Source organism: Oncorhynchus clarkii, chromosome 19 (assembly GCF_045791955.1).
Source record: "Oncorhynchus clarkii lewisi isolate Uvic-CL-2024 chromosome 19, UVic_Ocla_1.0, whole genome shotgun sequence".
In the NCBI taxonomy this organism is placed as follows: domain Eukaryota; kingdom Metazoa; phylum Chordata; class Actinopteri; order Salmoniformes; family Salmonidae; genus Oncorhynchus; species Oncorhynchus clarkii.
The window spans coordinates 26,375,906-26,385,151 of NC_092165.1; the positions used below are offsets into that span (position 1 = coordinate 26,375,906).

A 9,246-nucleotide genomic window follows, 5' to 3' on the forward strand; every position below is an offset into this window, starting at 1 on the left:
AAACTATAGTTTTGGCGGCTAGGATATCTACTTTGACAGATTATTTCACTTGTAATTCACTGTATAACAATTCCAGTGGGTCAGAAGTTTACATACACTAAGTTGACTGTGCCTTTAAACAGCTTGGCTAATTGACATCGTTTGAGTCAATTGGAGGTGTACCTGTGGATGTATTTCAAGACCTACCTTCAAACGCAGTGCCTATTTGCTTGACATCATAGGAAAATCAAAAGAAATCAGCCAAGATCTCACTAAAAAAATTGTAGACCTCCACAAGTCTAGTTCATCCTTGGGAGCAATTTCCAAACGCCTGAAGATACCACGTTCGTCTGTACAAACAATAGTATGCAAGTATAAACACCATGGGACCACGCAGCCGTCATACCGCTCAGGAAGGAGGCGTGTTCTGTCTCCTAAAGATGAACGTACTTTGGTGCGAAAAGTGGAAATCAATCCCAGAACAACAGCAAAGGACCTTGTGAAGATGTTGGAGGAAACCGGTACAAAAGTATCTATATCCACAGTAAAACGAGTCATATATCGACATAACCTGAAAGGCCGCTCAGCTAGGAAGAATCCTCGGCTCCAAAACTACCATAAAAAAGCTAAACTACAGTTTGCATCTGCACATGGAGACAAAGATCATACTTTTTGGAGAAATATCCTCTGGTCTGATGAAACAAAAATAGAACTGTTTGGCCATAATGACCATCGTTATGTTTGGAGGATAAAGGGGGAGGCTTGCGAGCTGAAGAACACCATCCCAACCGTGAAGCACGGGGGAGGTAGCATCATGTTGTGAGGGTGCTTTGCTGCAGGAGGGACTGGTGCCCTTCACAAAATAGATGGCATCATGAGAGAGAAAAATGATGTGGATATATTGAAGCAACATCTCAAGACATCAGTCAGGAAGTTAAAGCTTGGCCGCAAATGGGTCTTCCAAATGGAAAATGACCCCAAGCATACTTCCAAAGTTGTGGCAAAACAGCCTAAGGACAACAAAGTCAAGGTATTGGAGTGGCCATCACAAAGCCCTGACCTCAATCCTATAGAAAATTTGTGGGCAGAACTGAAAAAGCATGTGCGAGCAAGGAGGCCTTCAAACCTGACTCAGTTACATCAGCTCTGTCAGGAGGAATGTTCCAAAATTCACCCAACTTATTGTGGGAAGCTTGTGGAAGGCTACCCCAAACGTTTGACCCAAGTTAAGCAATTTAAAGGAAATGCTACCAAATACTAATTGAGTGTGTGTAAACTTCTGACCCACTGGGAATGTGATGAAAGAAATAACAGCTGAAAATTCATTCTCTCTACTATTATTCTGACATTTCACATTCTTAAAATAAAGTGGTGATCCTAACTGACCAAAGACAGGGAATTGTTACTAGGATTAAATGTCAGTAATTGTGAAAAACTGAGTTCAAATGTATTTGGCTAAGGTGTATGTAAACTTCCGACTTCAACTATGTGTGTGTTTATATGTACAGTGGGGAGTATTTGATACATTGCCGATTTTGCAGGTTGTCCTTCTTACCAAGCATGTAACAAAAATTGAGAAAATCACATCGTATGATTTTTAAGTAATTAATTTGCATTTTATTGCATGACATAAGTATTTGATACATCAGAAAAGCAGAACTTAATATTTGGTACAGAAACCTTTGTTTGCAATTACAGAGATCATATGTTTCCTGTAGTTCTTGACCAGGTTTGCACACACTGCAGCAGGGATTTTGGCCCACTCCTCCATACAAACCTTCTCCAGATCCTTCAGGTTTCGGGGTTGTCGCTGGGCAATATGGACTTTCAGCTCCCTCCAAAGATTTTCTATTGAGTTCAGGTCTGGAGACTGGCTAGGCCACTCTAGGACCTTGAGATGCTTCTTACGGAGCCACTTCTTAGTTGCCCTGGCTGTGTGTTTTGGGTCGTTGTCATGCTGGAAGACCCAGCCACAACCCATCTTCAATGCTCTTACTGAGTGAAGGAGGTTGTTGGCCAAGATCTCGCGATACATGGCCCCATCCATCCTCCCCTCAATACGGTGCAGTCGTCCTGTCCCCTTTGCAGAAAAGCATCCCCAAAGAATGATGTTTCCACCTCCATGCTTCACGGTTAGGATGGTGTTCTTGGGGTTGTAGTCATCCTTCTTCTTCCTCCAAACACGGCGAGTGGAGTTTATACCGAAAAGCTCTATTTTTGTCTCATCAGACCACATGACCTTCTCCCATTCCTCCTCTGGATCATCCAGATGGTCATTGGCAAACTTCAGACGGGCCTGGACATGCGCTGGCTTGAGCAGGGGGACCTTGCGTGCGCTGCAGTATTTTAATCCATGACGGCGTAGTGTGTTACTAATGGTTTTCTTTGAGACTGTGGTCCCAGCTCTCTTCAGGTCATTGACCAGGTCCTGCTGTGTAGTTCTGGGCTGATCCCTCACCTTCCTCATGATCATTGATGCCCCACGAGGTAAGATCTTGCATGGAGCCCCAGACCGAGGGTGAATGACCGTCATCTTGAACTTGTTCCATTTTCGAATAATTGCGCCAACAGTTGTTGCCTTCTCACCAAGCTGCTTGCCTATTGTCCTGTTGCCCATCCCAGCCTTGTGCAAGTCTACAATTGTATCCCTGATGTTCTTACACAGCTCTCTGGTCTTGGCCATTGTGGAGACGTTGGAGTCTGTTTGATTGAGTGTGTGGACAGGTGTCTTTTATACAGGTAACGAGTTCAAACAGGTGCAGTTAATACAGGTAATGAGTGGAGAACAGGAGGGCTTCTTAAAGAAAAACTAACAAGTCTGTGAGAGCCGGAATTCTTACTGGTTGGTAGGTGATCAAATACTTATGTCATGCAATAAAATGCAAATTAATTACTTAAAAATCATACAATGTGATTTTCTGGATTTTTGTTTTAGATTCTGCCTCTCACAGTTGAATTGTACCTATGATAGAAATTACAGACCTCTACATGCTTTGTAAGTAGGAAACACTGCCAATTTTGCAGGTTATCAAATACTTGTTCTCCCCACTGTATATGTGTTGACTACGTGACCAAAACCTTCCCCTATACTTTGCCCCAGGAGCACCTGCCCACTTTCCTCTTCAATGGCTATGAGGACCTGGATACCTTTAAGCTTCTGGAAGAGGAGGATCTAGACGAGCTTGACATCGGAGACCCTCAGCACAGGGCTGTGCTGCTCACCGCTGTGGAGCTTCTGCAGGAGTACGACGGTTAGTACACACACTGATAAACACACAGGAACGCACACGCACATAGACACCAGAGGAGGCTGGTGGGAGGAGCTATAAGAGGACGGGCTCGTTGTAATGGCTGGAGTGGAATAAATGGAACGTTTTCAAACATGGAAACCACGTTTGACTCCGTTCCGTTGACGTCCCTCTGCTGGTTTTGTTGTAACCTACAGGTAGCAGCGACCCGGACCGTAGCAGCCAGACAGGGGATTCTCAGGAGAAGCTGTTACTGGACCGCCGGGGCCTACTGGGGGACTCCCCACGAGACTCTGGCTGCTACGAGAGCAACGAGAATCTGGAGAACGGTAACGACAGCCTGACTCGACTCTGACTTTCCTCTTCTTCATCCTCCTCTTGCTGCCATGGGTCTTCTCCAACCACCTCAATCTCTATCTAAAGGCTTTGGGCTCCTGATTTTGGACTGATTTTGGATCACTTTTGCCTTTTAGATCTTATGAATACGATTATACAGACAGCAGGGGGACCTGATCCTAGATCAGCACTCTTATGCAGAGCTTTTTGAATACAGGCACTGATCTTCTGACTCTTTATTTTTTTGTTGCAAAAATGTATTTTCCCTTCATTGAAAACGGGGGAGAACTAAACTGATGAGATGGTATCTATCGCTGCCTGTGTAGAAAAGACAGGGAGATGACAGCTAACTCTTTTACACTCAATCAGTAACTAAATTCTTCTCAGAGACCTGTACTACTGTATGTGTTCTGTGGGGCTGTTTCTAGACCTATACGGGAAGAGTTCTGTCTTAGTATAATGCGTGATGGTGGTTTTGCATTTGCTAAAAATTGGTGACTGTTGAACCAAAGGTGTGACGATAAGCTGTAGTTTAAAAATGAAATACTTGTCAGTATGACTTACATATTTACTGTGAAAGCTTGCTTTATTTGATAACTAAACCATTCTTATTGTGGTTGTTTGCTTTGGGTTTTAGTCTTTAAAATAATGTATAACATAAAGAATGGTGCTGATTTTTGTAGGCTGTTGTGAATGTCAACAGCCTCTGTGGAGAGTTTGACGTCAAGAGTATTTTCCACACTTGTATATTTCTCTCTAGACTTTTGCTGTTTTTGTGTGTATATTTTTCTAGTTCAGAACCATATGTTGCACAATATTTTATGATGTGCTTAAATACAGACCTGCATTATGCAAATAATTTAAGATTTACTAAATGGTTAAATTATACTTGGCAAAATGGTGATGCAACATTTTTTGTTCAACAATAATTGTGGGCGCATCAAAATGCATAGTTGTGACTGAAACAAACTATTAAAATGTCTAAGATATAAGCTGTGTATTAGAGTTGAGGAAACCTTAAAATCTGTGTTAAATACAGCTCATTGCAATATTCCCATAGCACTTCTGATGCTAGGAGTAATACTTTCTGAGATATACAGTGGGGAGAACAAGTATTTGATACACTGACGATTTTGCAGGTTTTCCTACTTACAAAGCATGTAGAGGTCTGTAATTTGTATCATAGGTACACTTCAACTGTGAGTGACGGAATCTAAAAATCCAGAAAATCACATTGTATGATTTTAAAGTAATTAATTTGCATTTTATTGCATGACATAAGTATTCGATACATCAGAAAAGCAGAACTTAATATTTGGTACAGAAACCTTTGTTTGCAATTACAGAGATCATACGTTTCCTGTAGTTCTTGACCAGGTGTGCACACACTGCAGCAGGGATTTTGGCCCACTCCTACATACAGACCTTCTCCAGATCCTTCAGGTTTCGGGGTTGTCGCTGGGCAATACGGACTTTCAGCTCCCGTCAAAGATTTTGTATTGGGTACAGGTCTGGAGACTGACTAGGCCACTCCAGGACCTTGAGATGCTTCTTACGGAGCCACTTCTTAGTTGCCCTGGCTGTGTGTTTCGGCCCGTTGTCATGCTTGGAAGACCCAGCCACGACCCATCTTCAATGCTCTTACTGAGGGAAGGAGGTTGTTGGCCAAGATCTCGCAATACTACATGGCCCCATCCATCCTCCCCTCAATACGGTGGAGTCGTCCTGTCCCCTTTGTGGAAAAGCATCCCCAAAGAATGATGTTTCCACCTCCATGCTTCACGGTTGGGATGGTGTTCTTGGGGTTGTACTCATCCTTCTTCTTCCTCCAAACACAGTGAGTGGAGTTTAGACCAAAAAGCTCTATTTTTGTCTCATCAGACCACATTCCCCATACCTCCTCTGGATCATCCAGGTCATTGGCAAACTTCAGACGGGCCTGGACATGCGCTGGCTTGAGCAGGGGGACCTTGCGTGCGCTGCAGGATTTTAATCCATGACGGTGTAGTTTGTTACTAATGGTCTTCTTTGAGACTGTGGTCCCAGCTCTCTTAAGGTCATTGACCATGTCCTGCCGTGTAGTTCTGGGCTGATCCCTCATCTTCCTCATGATCATTGATGCCCCACGAGGTGAGATCTTGCATGGAGCCCCAGACCGAGGGTGAATGACCGTCATCTTGAACTTGTTCCATTTTCGAATAATTGCACCAACAGTTGTTGCCTTCTCACCAAGCTGCTTGCCTATTGTCCTGTTGCCCATCCCAGCCTTGTGCAGGTCTACAATTTTATCCCTGATGTCCTTACACAGCTCCCTGGTCTTGGCCATTGTGGAGAGGTTGGAGTCTGTTTTATTGAGTGTGTGGACAGGTGTCTTTTATACAGGTAAAGAATTCAAACAGGTGCAGTTAATACAGGTAATGAGTGGAGAACAGGAGGGCATCTTAAAGAAAAACTAACAGGTCTGTGAGAGCCGGAATTCATACTGGTTGGTAGGTGATCAAATACTTATGTCATGCAATAAAATTAAAATTAATTACTTAAAAATCATACAATGTGATTTTCTGGATTTTTGTTTTAGAATCCGTCTCTCACAGTTGAAGTGTACCTATGATAGAAATTACAGACCTCTACATGCATTGTAAGTCGGAAAACCTGCAAAAAATACTTGTTCTCGCCACTGTATTAGGACAAGTCCCAAATGGCACCTTTTTCCTTTTGACCAAGGCCCATAGTGCACTACATAGGTAATAGGGTGCCCATTGGGACATAACGACAGTCTTTGAGCAGTTCTGAAGTGTGCCACTGTCCGAGTGAGATCCCGGGGATGGAATAAACTACTCAGTGGTGTACTAGACCGGCCTGTCTACCTGCTTATTTCTGCCTCCTTTCATTTCACTCACCATCAATTCCTACCGGACAACCATTGTATACCAGTCAACTTTCACAATTCAATAAATACTCTTCTTTTTTGATTTTCTGTTTCTCATGTATTTCTATTTTCCACTGGAAAGAGCTTCATATAATAAAGTAAGTAACAAATTATGTGCATTATGCACACACCTGTACCTGTTTGTTTCAGAAGGGAGGGGCAAAAAGACGTCTTCTTCCTTGAGTAGGTCCTCGTCTGGTTTTCAACCCAGTCACCTCCCATCCCCAGAGTCCACCGGCCTCCCCCTCACCCCGACCCTCCCCAGCAAGACCACCTTACAGACCAGACCAGAGCACCAGTCCACTACCTTACCATCTCTAGGAGCCTCCATGACCAGCTGCAACCTTCTGAGCACAGGCTGGAGCCAGAGCCATCACAGTCACACCCACAGAGCCATGCCACTGAGGAGCTGGAGCTGTGGTAACCTGGGCTTGGCAGGTAAGCCTACTCCCACAGCCCTGGGGCCGCTGAGACCCTGCCTCCCGTTGGGGGAGCTTCACTCAGACCAGGGCCTCCACACCACTGATCTCCACACCCTGGAAGACATGAAGCCAGCTCATACCACCATGTCCAAGGCTAAGGGACAGGGCAACCCTACACAAGAGGAGGCCTTACAGCAGTTGTTGACACACTCTGAAGGATCTTTCCTGCCCTCACAACCACTGCTCACCTCACCTTGTAGTGTTCTGTCTGATACGTTCGAGTTGGACATGGGAGTTCCCAGGTTAACAGACCTCCTTCCATACACACACCTCAAAATATCTACTCCAGGACGTAGACCCAAGCATCGTTCAGGCAAGCCTTTCCTGTCAAACCCATGTATACCATCGTCACCCCCAGCAATGACCAGTGACAGTGGCAGTGCCTATAAAGTCTTCTCTATAGATGGCGCCTCTTTAAAGGATGAAGTTATTACAGAGGCAACAACCCAACCGTGCAGCTCAGACCTGGCAACCCAAACCTGTATCTCGGACTGTGAGCTGGCAGACTCTCCTCTCCAGTCTGAAGCTCACAGGACGCAACCTGCTGGGGGAATGGAAACTATGCCTGTCAGGTCGGTCAACCTGGGACCACTCCTGGAGGAAAGACTGGAGTCAGAGGGGATAAATCTGACAGCGGAGCCCTTCACTGACAAGGTACGCCCTCACCACAATTATACAGTACTGGTAGTAGTACTATGGTAGTACTATGCTCATGCAGTACTAAGAAGTACTATGTGGGCTAAATAGCACTATGTTCACTAAGGATTAAGCAGCAGTACCATGCTCATACATTTCAATGTGTGTTAATGTAAGTACTGTGTTCAGTTACATAAGGTATCCACAGTGCTGTCTACATGCAAAAGGGTACACAACACATTCACTGGCTTCCTCACAAATGGCACCCTATTCCCTATATAGTGCACTACGTTTGGCCAGGGCCCAGTAGTGCACTATATAGGGAATTAGGGTCTCATTTGGGACGGACCTACAATGTTGACCCTTTAAGCCCAGTGTTTCACTCTGACCCATCTCCACCTGCAGTATGGTCGCTATGGAATCCCCCAGTCTCTGGTCCAGAGGTACGCCACTGACCTGAACCAGCCTCTAACAGAGACCATGTATGCCTTGGACCTGCTCAGACTCTCACAGCTCCGCAAGCAGCAGCGCATGGCAGTGAGTGACCTTTTACACTACTGCAGTATTAATTTATTCCTTCTTTAGAACATTTAAATAAGTTCAGGGTAGCATTATCTAATGACTATGCTCTAAATGGCTTTTCCTATCCTCCATACCCCCAGGTGTGTCAAAAGCCACAGACCCTAGCGCTTGGACTAACAGCAGTGACTGACAACTGACACAAATATAATTTACTGCAGCTTACTGAGTTTCCTATCAAGGTGTCATATCAAGTAATTTACCTTTTTGATTTTAAACTATTATGACAATTTCTAAGCTATCATGTTAATAGTGTACATGAAATACTGTGACTGACTACTGATTTTATTATTTTTTTCTTCATTTAAATATTTTATAAGTTTGAGTGCCATTAAAGCAATACAGAACATTTTCTTTCAATGTACCTTTTCTGGAAAGTTAAAATGTATAAAAAAATCGGAGACATCTGAACACGTGTAGTCTTAAAATTCTGTATACTCCCCTTGTCCTAAGGGTCAAAAATGACCCGCCTTCACTAAACCCCTTTAATAAAGCAGCTTAATTGAATTTTAAACTTAAATCTATTTTGCATGAAGAAACAACCTGTCATTCATCACAAACTTTGTGAATATCTGTGTTTTCCCTCTTCACAATGCAGAAAGACTGCATTTAGTCAGTGGACACCACTCGTTTTTATTACAACACACCTGTCATATTTTATTTTTTACTAAAGTAGAGGTTTATTATTATTATTATTATTGATAAAGGTACTGCATAGATGTTAACATAAACAATTTAGCAAGAGATGGCACTTGTATAGCCTAAGAAAGTAGCAGAAATGTGCAGAAAGTAGTTTTGAATGCATTTTATTGAAGGGAAACAATAGCAGTCTTGAACTTTTTTGGGTTAAAACAATACCAACTGAAATGTCAAGCCCCTGTGCCATACTATTCTACTGCAGCGATCATTGATTGCTTGTCTGAAATATCCTTCTCCCTGAGGGGTATTGGCTATGTTTAAATGGCATAAGTGCTGTTCAGTAGAATCCAGAAATGCATTAATTCAATGTCATTAGTCTTGGTAGCTTCCAAAACATTCAAATGACTTCTAACACTAT

The 9,246-nt window shown here is 43.5% G+C and overlaps 1 protein-coding gene across 3 annotated transcripts in view; it reads left to right on the top strand.

Annotated features, from left to right (window-relative positions):
• LOC139374981 (SAM and SH3 domain-containing protein 1-like) overlaps nucleotides 1–8,600 on the top strand; it is a 39,893-nt gene extending 31,293 nt beyond the window's left edge. For 2 of the 3 annotated variants that reach the window (XM_071116284.1, XM_071116283.1), the window contains exons 17-21: nucleotides 3,080–3,230; nucleotides 3,425–3,556; nucleotides 6,646–7,628; nucleotides 8,016–8,147; nucleotides 8,273–8,600. In XM_071116284.1, the coding sequence (XP_070972385.1) occupies nucleotides 3,080–3,230; nucleotides 3,425–3,556; nucleotides 6,646–7,628; nucleotides 8,016–8,147; nucleotides 8,273–8,329 (1,455 nt within the window). In that variant the 3' untranslated portion in view covers nucleotides 8,330–8,600. Of the gene's footprint in view, nucleotides 1–3,079; nucleotides 3,231–3,424; nucleotides 3,557–6,642; nucleotides 7,629–8,015; nucleotides 8,148–8,272 lie in introns of all 3 variants that reach the window. The other variant, XM_071116282.1, reaches the window with a different exon arrangement.
• Nucleotides 8,601–9,246: the final 646 nt, after the last annotated feature.